This window comes from Pygoscelis adeliae, unplaced genomic scaffold, assembly GCF_000699105.1.
Source record: "Pygoscelis adeliae isolate BGI_AS28 unplaced genomic scaffold, ASM69910v1 Scaffold358, whole genome shotgun sequence".
NCBI classification, from domain to species: Eukaryota; Metazoa; Chordata; class Aves; order Sphenisciformes; family Spheniscidae; genus Pygoscelis; species Pygoscelis adeliae.
The window spans coordinates 752214-768171 of record NW_008825429.1 but is presented as its reverse complement, the minus strand read 5'-3'; the positions used below and the strand labels follow the sequence as shown (position 1 = coordinate 768171).

The following is a 15958-nucleotide window of genomic DNA, read 5'->3' as shown; positions in this document are numbered from 1 at the left end:
AAGGTACCATGGAACAGGCTGTTTCCAAATGCTGACCCCAAAGGTATTTTATGCTCTATTACCTTGTATCAGATCATCAAAAATGGAAATGAGCATCAAAAGTAATGGCAGGACAGGATTTTTAAAACCACCCTAAGAATTTATCTTTGTCTATATTGGAAATAGAACATGCAGGTCCCTTAAAACGGCAGTATAAATCTAATATAAAATCATAAACCAGCATGAAACTCTCATACTAGCTTATCTTTTTAAAGGAATTTTTTAGTATGTCTAAGATTATGCGTTGTGGGTGTTTGATCCTTAACTTACATGTAAAATGTAAATCCTAACTCTTGTTATTGTCTTTGAAAGCATGATACATTACTCACGTAGTGAACATAGGCATTGGATTTTGACATAGGCATCAAACAAATCTTGAACTTTGTTTCTAAAATTGAATAGGAGGTAGCTGCTTATTGCTGAACTCAGTATAGTTTGTGCAGACTGCGTGTCAGTTCTAGATCAAACAGGATAATTTCAATCAAAGTGTGGGTCCTTTGGCAGTATGAAAGGTTAAAATTTAATGGGTTAAAGAATTCCAGTTACAATAAGTGGAGCAAGTTATAAAAGCAAGGAGTTGTTGCCTTTCTTAACAAGGCTTTAGTAAAGGGTAATTATGATTTTGTTTTGCTAGATAGCTATTAACTTGCCCTTTAAATTCTACTTCATACAGTTTGAGGGTGGTTGTATTCACAGTACAGTGCTCTTTTACCTGCTCTGACACAATTAATAAGTCACTTTTTTTTTTTTAAACCGATATGATAATTTACTCTTAGTGAATATAATCAGGTACTGAACTACCATGTAAAAGCTGATTTCTGCAGATGGAACTGTGTAGAGCTGATTATCCGTATCATTGAGAGAAACAGCAGTTGATTTATTCTGCTTTTATAATAGTGCTCATCAACGTGAGAATTTTTAACGTGGGCTTCTGACAGCTCAAATTGTAGCAATGCTGATATGCTTAGCTGCTAGGGGAACACGCAGTTTGCATGATTTCTGCAACACCTTTTCATCTAAATCTTCAGAGTAGCTTTGACAGAGCAGTTTTTCAAAAAGCTGTTTGTCAGTCATTTCAGTAAAAAGCATTGTGCACGACATGCTTTAGCATGGAGTGAGCACGTGAGTTTCCAGTGTTGAGAAAACTGCATTAAAATATTTAATGTTAATTGCTGTGCAAGTTTGCAGCGTTTTCAAGCTGCCATTGAACGCAGTGGTAAGGTTCTGTCTCTTGTGCAATGCTTGGTATGCGTCTTACCCTGATGCAAAGCGGCAACTACTTCGTTGCAGTAAGAAGGCTCTATTTAAGTTCTGTGTCATAAATGATGTGATGAGGAGAAGAAATGGAGTGGAATTTAGGATGCTGCAGATATCTTCGGGCTTCTTGCTACTATAACCATTCTGTTTTCTTTTCTTGGAGAAGGAAAATGTGTTACAATCAAAGTAGCTGAACAATTGCAGTAACTCTGACTTGTAACGTTTGTCCAGAATTTCATCAGACCTCACTCTCTGTCTTACTGGATCTTCAAGTTCTCTATGGATTCTTTACGAGTTGTCTTCAACAGATTTTACCTGAATCTCATGAATATGAATATATTTGCATCTTAGCTGGAAAGTAGCTTCTGGGCTGCTAGTTATGCTGAAATAGTTCACTGTAATGATCTAGAACTCCTAATGACTTCTGGATGACATTTTCGTCATTAAACAGCCAAGTTTTCTTTCCAGAATAAGAACATATTCTTGATCACTTATTCATTCCAGAAAAACTCTCTTGGTTTGGATTTTTGGCACAAAAATCTAAGGCATCCTTTTGAGTGAAGAAAAAGCCTGATGTATTCAATTTCTGCTGTAGTTATAAACAGATTGTACCATAGGGTTCTATGCATTTCTTCCCTTGACATTCATTCTGACGCTGAAGAGCATTTGAAAGGATATACCTCCATTAGACCAGATCGTGCCAAAGGCAACTGTAACCAGGGAATGCTGGTAAGATGGGCAGACGAAGATACTCTGCCCAAGTTACAGAAGCAAGCTGCTGCTTCTGTTACTGCTACTACAGCTGGGAAATTCCAGCTGTAAATTGAAATTAGCATAAAACTTAGGGTAGCATGTATTTTCTATGTAATATCAGTGTTTATAACATATAACACTTTATAACACAACAGTGTTTATAATACTTTGGAGTGTGTATTAAACTCTTGCTCACTTTTTTCCTCTTAGCACTTGATTTGTTGGATAAAATGTTGACCTTTAATCCTCATAAGCGGATTGAAGTGGAGCAAGCTTTAGCCCATCCATATCTGGAGCAGTATTATGATCCAAGTGATGAGGTAAAGACATTGTTAAAATGTAAATGTTGATTAAATGATGCAACAGGTTATTTTCATTAGTTTAAGGACAGTGTTTCTACTGCTCTAATGGAGTTGAAGAATGAATTGCATCAATTTACCAAAACTTTGTATTTCTTGTTCTAGTATACGTTTTGGAGGTACAACACAATAAATAGATGCTAAGGTGTACTCTTCTGAAAATGGAACTTCTCAGCTCGCTATGGTCTTGTTTCATAATGTCTGAGATAAAGGAGGAGAATAACTGAGGTTGCCATAAGATTGTGCATTTACAACCCCTGAATCTGAACTCGCTGTAGTTTAGTACACAATTCTGATGAGATTTCACGTTACTTCTGGTGAAGAAGTAGGGGAGGAGGAAATAAGCTAGTTTTCCTTAAAGGACAGATATGTTTATTCCGAGAAATACAAATGTTTCAGGTAATTTTTCTTCAGGTAGATACTACGTTATGAGCCTTTAACAGATATTGTAACTTGTGGTCTAGATTTGAGTAGCTACTTACTATGGTTTGATTTAAAATTTGGTAAACTAATATATAAAGCACACAAAGGACTAATAGAATGAGTTCTTCCTTGAAGACTGCACAGTATTAGATATTTTTGTGAAGCGCATTTTCAGATTTTTTCTCCCCCATACAGAAACTACATGAAATGCAACAGAACAGTAATACTAAAAAAAGTAATAATGTTTCTTTATATTATTAAGCCTGTAGCTGAAGCACCCTTCAAGTTTGATATGGAGTTGGATGACTTGCCGAAGGAAAAGCTGAAAGAACTGATTTTTGAGGAAACTGCTAGATTCCAGCCAGGATATCGATCTTAAATTGTGCATAGGTAAAGTCACAGCAATATGAAACCACTTGGGCAGGGGGAAGAATTTTGGAACTTTGTTACCACTAGTGAAATATAGAACTTAACTTTTCTGTTGGTACGATAACTATCTGTTAAAGGATATCTTTATGCTTATTCATTTGACCTCAGTCCTGTTCTGTTGTTGAAGAAACAGTTTAGTTTTGCCTACAACATTCAAGTGTCTACGGGGAATCCAGGCAATTGCCTGAGATGTTTACCTAGTTTTTAGGTTACATTTAAGGAGCAAGAATTACATTTAAATAGTGCTTCTCAGAATAAAAGCTATGGTAACACTCTGAAATGCAAATTTTATTCAAAAAACATTTTCAGGGGGCAGTGTTCTTCATATATTGCAGACTATTTTGTCATATGGCTTCAAATGCTTTTAAAAAAACTTCTTCCTTAAATGTAACGTACAGAGGAGAAATCTCTTAGATTATTTTAAAGGGGAAAAAAAACCTCATAAAGTTTCAGTATAACTTAACTTCAGTTTTAAGTACCTCTGAAACAGTGTGAGTAAATAAGAATAGGTATCTAATTATTCATAAATTAGTTATGATTAATCTTCCTAATCTTTTGAAGATTACATTTTAAATTAAAATTTTCAATGTACTGATTATTCACTGTCTCCGACTTTTTTTTTTTCTTTAAAATCAATGAACTTAACTGGTCTTCATATACCATGAGGCTTGCAAGTCTCAGTTGGTCAAATTGGTCAAATACTGACTTGAATAATTTTTGTAATACTTAGAATCATAGAATCACAGAATGGTTTGGGTTGGAAGGGACCTTTAAAGGTCATCTAGTCCAACCCCCCTGCAATGAGCAGGGACATCTTCCACTAGATCAGGTTGCTCAGAGCCCCGTCCAACCTGACCTTGAATGTTTCCAGGAATGGGGCATCCACAATGGGGCATCCACCACCTCTCTGGGCAACCTGTTCCAGTGTTCCACCACCCTCAGCGTAAAAAATGTCTTCCTTATATCTAGTCTTGTGAAACTTCTGTGATACTAATAGTTTAAAGTATCGAAGTTTTGTGACTGGAAAAGAAAAACAAAACAAAGATGACAGCCTAATCTAGGTTGCCTGTTTTATGGTCTTAAAAGTAGTTTCTGTGCTATTATCTGTCAACAGCAGCGTTCTACAATCACCATTTTTTGTTGGCAGTTCCAGCAGAAAGGTTACGTTTTGAGCCAGTGAACTTCCTCGCTGCAAGAAATCCATGAAAGAAAGAAGAAAAAAAAAAAAAAGTGGAGGAAACTTTTGAAAATACAGTTTTTACTTAAACAGAGTAACTTCTGTTGCCACTGGCTTCAATATTCAAATGTATAGAAGTTCACAAATGAAGTAGTTTTGATCTTTAGAAATACTGTATTTTGTTAATTTAAGCTTACTAGCTAACACTTGAAACTATTTTAATAATTAAAAGCTAGGTAAATCTGAGGTTCACACATCTGGCTCTTATTATTAGCTGGGCATTGCCAATAGAATTAGACCTGGGACACAGTAACGTGCGTGGTGCTTATTTCCTGTCTGTGTTTTCTAAAGCTAATTCTGTATAAGAGGCACTAGCAGTACACATACACATTCTGGAAGAAAATGACATAAATTTTTAGGAGTAAGATGAAACCATTACTAAGAGGCCATAGTATGAAAGAAGGGAGAGCAAATAGCTAACGTTTATGATCTCTCCTGCTTGCCTCTTTGCCCAGACCATACTTACCTAGGTTGTATTAGGGATTAAGGGATAAAGGGATTAGGGATAAAGATATATCAGTGATTCGGTGCTAACGGAAATTTCTGGTTTGCTAAAAATGTTACCTTTAAATGCTACGATGAAGAGTTGATTTGGCTGACGTGATACTGCAATTTAAATACTGTACTCAGCTTGATAGTGATATACCGGTAATTTGTCCTAGTCATTTGTGGTTAGAATTATTAGCTATTCCACATCACAACAGTGCAAACATAAGTAGTTGACATCCTAGTGAAGGCCAGTCCCCAGGAGCTGGCTTAAAATGGACAGTAACGGTCTCATCCTGTGCATTTCTGCTCTCCTTACACACCCTCTGTACTTTATCAGCTAGCTCTTCTCAGTGTGTTATTTCTTGAGATTCAAAATTTCCCCCTTGTCTGTAGTTTCTGGAATTGAGCAGCAACAGATTCTTCAGATGACCAAATAATGTACTTCACTAGTTATGATTAATCTTCCTAATCTTTTGAAGATTTAAAATTTTAACTTAAAATATAATGTACTGATACTCACTGTCCCTGGCTTTTTTTTTAACATATATTGGTACTGCTGTCTCTGACTCATGGTAAACATAGTGTACATAAAGCATAGAAATAGGAAAGTATGCTTGTTTTTTAAAAGGCAATGTTAAAACTTTCTTCACTGAAATATGTCTCTGCTCTTTTTTGTAGGACAAGGACTTAAAGGACTGGGCATGCTCAAACGTTGCTGTTCCTCTTCCCAGTTCTTTATTGTTGGTCATGTCTTGTGGCCTCTCTCAGCTTATCCACTAACTCCTTTGAGCCATTCAGGAGGGCAGTTCCTGGTAGTTTTGGCTTTTCATGCTTTCAATGAATCTTTTAAGCCTGAAGAATTGTAATTGACACTCCTATGCGTAATGCCCATTGTTGACCTGTTGCAGTACTGTACTGTAAGTGCACCTACTGCTGGCCGTATTTTAACTGCTTGCTTTCTGGTTTGAAAGATGCAGTGGTTCCTTTCACTCCTGGATCAATATCCAAGAAGATAATTCATTAACCTGTAAGAAGTTTACACCATGAACTATGTTTTTCTGACTTTACTGAAGTCGCTGGCATTTTTTTTAGAAAAGCTACTATTCAGGGCACTTTAAGTCAGTGACATCCCAGATTTTTTTTGCACTTCCTTTTTAAATAAAAATGGTTAGCATCCAATGGAGTTTATACCATTATGCTATAGATTACAGCATAAGTCATGTTCATGTTAATCTTGCTTATGCACTTGTTTGGGTGTCCTGTGCTGTACATGCAGGTATTCTATACAGCGTAAGAGCCACATAGGAACCCAACTTAATTGAATTCATCTAAGAAACATTTTTTCCATGTATTGACAAAATTTGTACCTTTTCCCCCTGCCTTTTCTAAAAGAGATCATTTAAAGTTTAACCATGTCGGAGGCATAGTACTTCCAAAGTTCATACCATGTAGTAGTGTTTATAAGTCTTGTGCAAAGAGAATGAGTGGCAGCTCGCCAACTTACAGTCACTCACCGTGTGGTGGAAGATTAACAAAGAACATAATGGCATGATGATCTAATGGTGAATGCTTTTCTCTGTGGAAGGCATCCATATGTGGTGGCAAGCGAGAAACCAAAATACGATGTTAATAAACTCAGTCTACATACTGCATACCAATGAAATGCTTCAAATGAGGATTGATAGTTTTTACATTTGAATCTAATCACTGACATTCAGAATTTTTGCAGAGAGGAACACTGCATCTTTAAATGAGAAAGTTTGATTTTACTTTTGCTCCTACAGCATGTCAGCATCTCAAGTTCATTTCTTGCAACCTACACTATGGTGATTTGTAATCAAGCCTCCATGAGCTCGTGACATGAAGTACTGTTCTGTTGTCAAGTACTATCAAACTTTTCTGATAATGCTGAGTTAGGACAACCAAACAAAGCTAGCACTAAATAATGTTTAAAATTGTATACCTTTTAATGATCTTTTCAAGTATTTGTTACTGAAATTGTATAATGTGGAGTTTACTAGGTGTTATGTTCCAGTGCAGTGCCTCCTTTTCTTTCCCCACTGCTCTCTGTGGTGAGAAATTTGCCTTGTTTAAAATAATTACTGTGCCCTCGCATGACTGTTAAAGCTTTCTGTGCAAAGATGATTGTCTAAGTGCCACATGCCTATGATTGAGAAAAAAAATAATCTATTGTTACCTCCGAGTTGTGTTCAACTGAAATGCTATTCAACAAATAATTTAGGAAAAATAGTTCTATTTTTAGCTTTTCATATCTCTGCTGTCGTTTTCTCATTTTATTTTGGCAGCAGTGAAGAATGGATTGTATAAAGACTGCTTGCTAATATGAACAAAATGCACTTGTAATTCCTGGAAATAAATTTAAATCTTGTATCTTCACATTAACATTAAGAATTAGTTTTTGGTTTCCTCTTGGGTAATGTGTTTGAATGGAAATCAGGTTCAATTGCTACTGTAGTATATAAGGATGCTTGCTGGTTAATAACTCCAGGCTTCCTCATACCATTTAGTCTGCTTTTCAAAGAAATCTAGAAAGCCATTAACTTAGACTTCAATAGATAAGGGTGCTTACAAGATTCCATTTCAAAATTTTCTTTTTCCTATAGTTTAAGTGTTAGTCTGCCAAAACTAGTTTTTAATAAGCAAGGGTTCATCATTAAAGGGCATTTTCTATTAGGAAGTTTCTGTGGTACATAAATCTCTGTTGCGGGGAACATATTAGGAGCATTGTCAGGACACTGCACAAGTGATCATTGAGTTGTGGTATGGAACCTATGCTAAAAACATTTCTATAGAAATATGCACTTGACTGTTGATACTAGTGTAGAAATTTCTCTTGACATTTCTACACATCTCTACCAAAATGCTTTTCTCAGTTTTGAAAAGTTGAAATATTTCTAGAATCTCTGCTACTTGTACGATCATCATTACTACAAGAATCACTTTTGGCATGGTTGGAAAGAGACTGTTACTGAAATTAGTTTGTAACACCTCAGTTTTAATTTATTAAGGAAGAACTTTGGCAGCTTACTTCATCCTTCTCTTTCCCAATTCATTTTTTTAATACTTTAATTTTGGATTTTTGGGGAGGTGTAGACTTACCCTTGCATTCTGTCTCCCAGAATGAGAAGCCGAGGGTTTGCTTTACCTAACATCTGGTGCTTTTGGGCTTTCTTCCTTAGCTATTCTTGCTGAATCCAATTGGCATCCATCAGTATCAGTAACCACATTCATCAATCTTTTACTGAATTCAGTAAACATTGTTGGGTTGAATTTGTTGATGCGTCAAATGCAGAAGCATGATTTTTTTTTTTTGTCAGATTTTGAAAATAGTTTAAAAGACGGTGCCTATAACAACACTGTGTTAGGTCAGTTATTTCATCATTTTACTTTTTTTTTTCTTTATGTAGTTTTTGTATTTTAGAGCGGAGAACAGCAACTCTTAATCGAAGTAACATGCATATTTCATGGTAAAGATGTTTTGGGAATAAGGAATGTAAACAGTTCACTGTCAACAACATTCCAACCTTACAGCTGAAGAAAAATATGCAAACATAAAATTCTCATGGATGCTTTAGCAAATAAGCATCTTGCTCTGCTGTCCTGACTGTTGCCAGACTCTTCCTCATCAATATCACATGTTATATCAAATCTGAAGTGTACAACACACTACATGGGCTGAGCAGTGTGGTGCACTATGAGCTTTCAGGAGTAGCAGTGGTGACATAACTCAGCACTGGCCAAATGAAACCCAAGGAGTTGAGCATGGTTTTCCTTACAGAATGAGAAAAAGAAAAACCTGTTGTTGCTGCCCACTGTAATATGCTACGATATATTTATACCATGTCGAAGTTGTTTGCTGAGCAACTGTACTATAGATTTAAACTTTATTAATATATATTTGCTTATGTTAGTGTAGTTTATATAGTCCTTGGTTATTGATAAATTTATTGTGTTGTTACAGCACAGTGATATGGTATAAATATAGGTCTATACATAACACACCATATACTCATGAATTTGGTCCCTTGCATAGTACTTTTATATTTGTACAGCAATGTCTTCAAGCAATCCCAGATTTTAGGGGACATATTTTTGTAAATGCAGTGGTTTAAACAAAAAAGTCCAAACAATCCTTTTAATAAGTTTTAAATACATTTGTGGTTCAAAATGGTTTAGTTAACAATTGAAATCAAGACACTAAATTAGTGAAAGGTGCACATTAGTAAAGTGAAGCTTACAATGGTTTTTGTAGCATGTGCTGTGATCAAACTAAGTGAAACATTGGAGGAAATGTAAAAGTTGGACTACCTTTGTAAATCTAGAACAAATTTCTAAAGGTTGCAGCTGGTTTACTTACTATTGTTGCCTTTTCTTGTGTTGTATCAGTGTAGAGCACTCTTAAAATACTCAAACTGCTTTGTCTTTGCTTTGTACTGTTGGTGCCTTCTTAGTCATGTACCCCACAAGTCCTGCATAGCTAATTTAGTTAATGGTAAGTTTAAAATAAAAAGCAAAGGAAGATTTTATAAAAAAAAAAAATCATTTTCTGTATGTTCTTATTCATTGTAACAATTAAACGTTTATATTGTGACAGATTTGTGATTTGGTTAATCTGTATAGATTAATTGTAAGTAGCAAAGGTTTATATTTCGTCTTATTCTTTTGATGTTGTAAACGTATGTGATTTTTCTTTTTTAAATCAGGTAACTTAATGTTCTGTTTTGTTTTTGGCATCTGAATCTTGTAAAAACAAATGCAAAGAAAATCATTAAATTGTGTCCCTGTATTACCAAATCAGCATAGTACTGTGCATATATAGAATGATTGGAATTTTGCTTTAAAATGAACTGCTGTTTTATAAACCATAAATACACTGCTGTGTATATGTTAGCTTATCTAAAAAATTACTGTTACTTGAACACTGCAGTAGTGAGTAGCCTACTTGTAAATACTCGTGTGCTTGTTCCACTATTTGATTATACCAGCTTGAAATTAAATTAGGGAAGCCATCCAAAAAAACACAGGTGAAGTTTCTTCATAGACAGGCAGAAATGTTTTATCTTTGGTGTAAGAAAGTTATGAAATCATCAGTAGTTTGAACTGTTGAGCACAGGGTAATGCAAATAGATTCCAGTGCATCTGATGATTCACCGGCTTTTTTTGACACTTTTTATATTGATAGTCATATAGCTATCGCCCTGTTCCCATGAAATCTTGAAAATAATTACTTGAGAGATCCTTAGAGACCAGATGTTTTCATTTTACTGCAAAAACGTTTTTCTCAGGCCAAGGTTTTGAAATGTGACTTCTGGGAGCAATGCAAGTAAGCTTACATCACTGTAATGGGCTTTTAATGAATTTTTTTAGCCTAAAATCAGACTGTGCCAAAGAACTGAACAGTCTGATTCTACACAGAAAAGGTGTAGTTGGATAATGGCAGCTAGAAACATCTCTAATTAATATGAAAACATAGAAAATGTGACCTGAAACTAAAGAGTTTAGCTGTAACTGACAGGTCTGTAACAATGCTGAGAATTGGCTTGTTGAAACTCAGCTCTCCATCACCAATTTGGCTTTCACAGCAGAATATGTAATTTTTTTCCCCAGAATATAAGAATTTATTTTTTGCCATAGATAGGTTTATGTGTGTTCTTACTTTTTCGTTGACTGTAGTTGGCTCTTGCTTTCTTTGTTCCCTCTGGCAGAACGCTGTATTCACAATAGCACGTACTTCAGCGAGTTACTTCAAGGTACATAACTACACTGCATCTTGTCTCAGTGGAGGTTTTGACAAGCTACTGATTGACTTAACACTCTTGTAATCCTTGTTTAAGTAGGGTTAGTTCAAAATATTGCGCATATTTCCTGTATTTCACCAGAATTGGGCACTGATCGGCTCCATCTGTAAGCTTCAAGTGTAATGGGCACTCTTTGAACTTGGAGTCAAAGACTGTAGAGATGGGTGCTCGGGTGTAAGCTTGTGGTTTGTGTGGGCTGGCCTGTTTCAGTAAGAGCCCCCTGGATGCTCTGGAAGCTGAACTGCCTGCACTGGGGGAGGTGGTACACTCAAAGAGAGACTCATGAAGGCTTGTGAGGAACTACTTCTGAGTACAAGCTCTGTTTATTTGAAGAAATACTAGTGTAGGTTTGACGACATCAAGCTTTGCAGCCCAGGACTTTCTCTGCAGACCAAATATGCCAGTTTGTGTGTTGTGTACGTTTCTTTTTCTGGTATTCTTTCTACTAAATTGCATATATGTAACACTTGACAAGCTTAAAAAATAAGAAAAACATTTGAGGCACGTAGACGACTTATGAACTTCATTGCATCAATACATGCCATGTCTGTTGATGGTTATCTTGTTCTGATGTGTCTTTTCACCATGCATGAAACTCCAGCTAGCTTCAGAAGTGTGCTAGAGCTTGAATTCCAGTTCCGAAGGCGGCTTTGGTGAGTCTGCAAAAAAACATCCTGGTGCTCTGGCAGGTGCTAGAGGTGGCCAGTGTTCACATTCCCTGTCAGAAATGTGGCCCCACTCATGCAGTGTTTGTGTGAAGGCTAATCTTGGAAGTAGCTATGAGAATCATTCTGTAACCCCTCTATCCTTCTCCTTTATAAACTGCTGATGACTTTCCATCAGGCATTTTCCAGATGTCTGCCTGTTTTTTCAGTACATCTTGCTATTGACAATTTACATTTCTCTTCGTCTTCCTATTCAAAGTGAGTCTAAACAAGTCCCAGTTGTTCCAAAAATCTATCTTCTATAGGATTTGTGAGCTTTGTGATGGTAAACAACAGCTTATTGCTTGTGTTAGTTAAACTGTAAATCCACTGAAGAGGTAAGCAAGAAAGCTGGAAGGTTTCCTGAGACTCTTCCTGTTGGAAGCACAGCATGGGACCTGGTAACTGTGTGTGGATTTCTGGGAAGGCAATATAAAAACAGACATAAGGAACGGAAAGGAACAATGCATTTGGCTAAGATGCAGTTCTAGTGGGTTTCTTTGCTGCTGTTAAAGTTCTGCCTGAACTGGTCCCTGGTTCAAACTCTTCCCTTTTGGACTCTAAATCTTTAAATACCTTGTGAATAGTGAAAGCTTCCTGCTGCTTCCCTAAAATTGCTTCATCTTCCTCTCAACACACACACACAGAGCCCATTTTCCTTAAGTTCCTTCCGTTTCTATCTAATTAATTAGTGTGGCAGAGATGTGTGTGATCCTTCTAGCTTTTCATTTTACTTGGTACAGAGGTAGCTTGTTTGTACATGAAGGCTGAAAAAAGAAGCCCTAAAGTATTCTATTTCTGATTTCCCAGAAAAGAGCAAGAAATGTCTTGACAGCATGTTGGGCTTGCAGCATTTTCTCATGTAAAAATACAGAGTTAAATATTTTCATTTATCTTGTGAGTCTTTCATCTTGTGAGTCTTTCCATGAGTTTGTGTGACACTCAGCTGTATTAGCTGTCAACTGAAATACTACTGCTCCGTGTCTCCTTCCATTGCTGCTGGGACTGGGCTGACCTTTGATCTTGCTGTCTTACTGTCTTCCAGCAAGGCTGCTTTTCCTCAGGGTTTTACACTTATGTTGGTATTTTTCTCCAAAGTCCTTTGACTACTATGACTGGTTTGATGGCTTCACTTCTTTGTTCTTTCTTTATCTTGCATGGCTGTACATTACCTACAGTCTCACAGCTCAACTTCTGTTTGCTTTTTAAATTTTTTTTCTTCTGTAAAGCTGAGCCAAGGACAGAGCTGTGCCCTGGTTACAGGCAGCTGACTCCTGGGCCACCGGTTACAGCTGCTGGCTTTGGGGAAAAAACTTGCACAGTGCAGAGCAGCTCCTCTCTTGCAGTCAGTCATTGCCGTGCCCGGGATGGTACTGACTGAGGCGTTGCACAGTATGGTAAGGTGGAATTAACAGATCATGATTTTAATGCTGAGCTTGAATATATAACCCAGAAATAACAATGGAATATTTTAGTCTCTCTCTAGCAATAATGCATGCTTCAGCACATCTGAAAACTATTTCAAAATTCAGGCTTTTCTAGAAAAAAAACAAAAAACAACCCCAAAGCTGTAAAAGAATACCGTAGAAATTTTTAAAATTTGCTATTGCTAAAAGACTTGAGATGTACCTTTTAGGGTTTGGGGCTTTTTGTTAGATCCAAGACTAAATGGCTTGTTCTGAAGATGTTTTTCTGCCTTAAAACTGCAAATGCAGAATGATGAATATTAAGAATTTTAGCTTGAGAGTCACTGAACTAATTCTATCACAAGTGAGCTGAACAATTCAGGGGAAGTTTTTTTAGTCAAGCCTTTCTCCTAGTTCACCTTTAATTTCAATAGCTAGTACTTAAAAGGAAATTTTGACTAAAAAAACCTTTCTATATTCCTGGAAGTGTTAAAACTCAAATATTTTAACTTGTAGTTAGTGTCATGTTTCTACGTGACAGGGGTTGGGGGCACAAACAGGACCTGGATGGAGAAACTCAAGACCTTGAGTAACATATGGTATAGTACACAGAAAACAAAACAAATGACACAGACTACCTGCTTACCTATAAAGCCCCTCAGGGAATTACAGCAGCAGTCAGCCGATGGAAAAACCACACTGGCATGACATGGTGACAAAGATCCAAAATGGGCACCTTACGACTACAGAAACTGGCGCTAAAAACACAAGAGATAAACAAGAACAAGAGAACACAACTGCCATGACTGATACTAGAACAAACCTCACTGGACACTTACTTAAGGAAAGAGGCAAAACTGGAATAACAGAAAAAGCTTGCATGCCCGGGACTGCAATAAAAGACAGACCCCTGGCTGGAGATTGTTACGAGCGCAAATAATACACACCCTCTTCTCCAAGGAATTTCAAGAAAGACAGTGACAAAACCTGCACTGGAAATAAGTGCCTAGTCAATGCCTCTAAGCCACAATTGCTGTGACAGCCAGATGGATGCAAAAATTAAGTCTGGAATGAAGTAAGTAAAAGGCACAGAGAAGCAGAGACCTCAGAGTTCTGGAGGGTATATTTTAATGTACCTAATGCTTTCCAAGATGAGACTTGTCTGACATTCAGCCCTGCATATTGTGATACGGAGACCCGGATGGTTTATGCTGTGTCTCTGGTGACTTTGTCATACCTCCCATCAGCTGCAGAGAGACTACAACAGAACAGACCTCATCAACATCCAAATGTAAAACCAATCTGAGAAAGGCTGATGAACTCTCTTCCCTTTCCCAACCATCCCCCAGTCCCAAAACTTTAGAAACCCCTTCTCTTCTCCTGAACTGTCAGGGAAGGAACCCCACTCCTTCCCGACAGCTCCTGCACTGTATTTGCACCCCTGAATCCCCTGTGTCAGCTGCTCCTCAGGAGCTGCTCTTCCAAGCCATGCCCTGCATTCTGTGGGCACCTCCTATCTTCTGTCTTCCCATGGACTCCAGGCTCTACTACAGGCCCTCGAAACAAGTGAAGTCCTGATGCTTATAATCTGCGAGGGGCCTGCTGCAAGCTGCAAAGGTTCTAGGGACAACATGGTACTCTGTGGGTGATCAGGAAAGGCGATGAGCCGTCCCGTACCCTGAAAGATCACTATGTCTTATGTTCTGGCTACTTTCTTCAGAAATACTAAAACTCCATATACAGATGCATACAAGATGCTCACCCTAACCCATACTAGATAATCTCACCATCAGTCCTATTAAGAGAGATATCAGCAACTTACACAGTATACAGCAAAACTGGTGCAAAAGACAAGGTTCCATCGTCAATAACATCAGGAATTCCAGGAAAATGCAATGCACCTAGGGGGAAAAAAAAACCAAACACCAAACCATACTATTAAACCGTCTTGCCACCCCTGAACAGTTGATACAAAATTACTGACCTGATTAAACAAAAAGCTGCATACAAGTGTACTTTCTACTACATATGCTGTTTAACCTTGGCTGGTCCTGACGCCCTTACCCCAAACAGACACCTCCGCTTCTCTAAAAGCCAAACCATATCTGCCCAAACAGCTTAGCCAGCTCCAAAGCTGCCATCGCCTGCAGGGACAGCAGAGCGCCGACCCCAGAGGAGCCCAGGAGCAGAGCGAGCTCCCTCAGGAGAGGCTGTGGCTGGGACAGCCCGGGCCATAATAAAATAGATGAAGGCTATCGCCTTCTCTGAAAAACTCAAGAGAAGATCTGAGCTGATGACAGACATCTTTGGGTACCAGATACCAAATAGAAACATACTATAAGACAGATAACAAACAGACTGCTGTGGAGCACAAAGATGGCTTTGGAAAAGGCTCTGACAGAACAAGAGGCATCGTCACACAGATCAGAGAGATCCTGAAGGGGCCAGAGAGACCAAAGAAGTCTCAGGAATGCAATGAGCTCAGAAGGGAATTGAACAAAGTACAGATGTCCTCAGGGGACCAGGGAACGAATGGAGGTGCACCAAATGGGTGAGAGGACAGAAAGACTGACTGAGGTAACAGATGTGGACTCAGGAAGGGTTCAGAGGGGAAAGGAGGGGTGCAAAGTGCCCCCCCAAGCTAGAACGGGGCTCTGGGGTATAGGGGATGTCTCATGAGAGCTCAGTAAAGGGAGTGGAGGAGTCCCAGGGGGGCCTGAGAGACCAAAGAAGCCTCAGAGAGAACAATGAGGAACTCTGAAGGGGATTTCAACAAAGTACAGATGTGGTCAGGGGGCCAGGGGCTGAATGGAGCCATCCTAAACAGCAAAGAGTAAGATAAGAACGCGCTGAAGAGCACAAAAAAAAACCCTGAAAGGGCGCTAAAGTGCTAGAAGAGTGCTGTGGAGTACAAGAAAGGACTCAGAAGACATTGTTATAGAGAGTAGAGGAATTATGAGGGGGCAGGGTAAGAAAAAGAGGCTTGGAGACACAGTGAGGGCCTTGGAGTCTCGGGAGGGCATCTAGGCAAACTACAAATGAC

The 15958-nt window shown here is 38.1% G+C and overlaps 1 protein-coding gene across 1 annotated transcript in view; it reads left to right on the top strand.

Moving 5' to 3' along the window:
* Nucleotides 1-9801, top strand: part of MAPK1 (mitogen-activated protein kinase 1) — a gene marked incomplete at its 5' end in the record, with an annotated part of 20546 nt that extends 10745 nt beyond the window's left edge. The window contains 4 exon segments of the mRNA XM_009330742.1: nt 1-43; nt 2260-2369; nt 3094-3221; nt 5665-9801. The exon segment at nt 1-43 is cut by the window's left edge and continues 29 nt beyond it. Coding sequence (XP_009329017.1) covers nt 1-43; nt 2260-2369; nt 3094-3210 — 270 coding nt within the window.
* Between the last annotated feature and the right edge of the window lie 6157 nt (nt 9802-15958).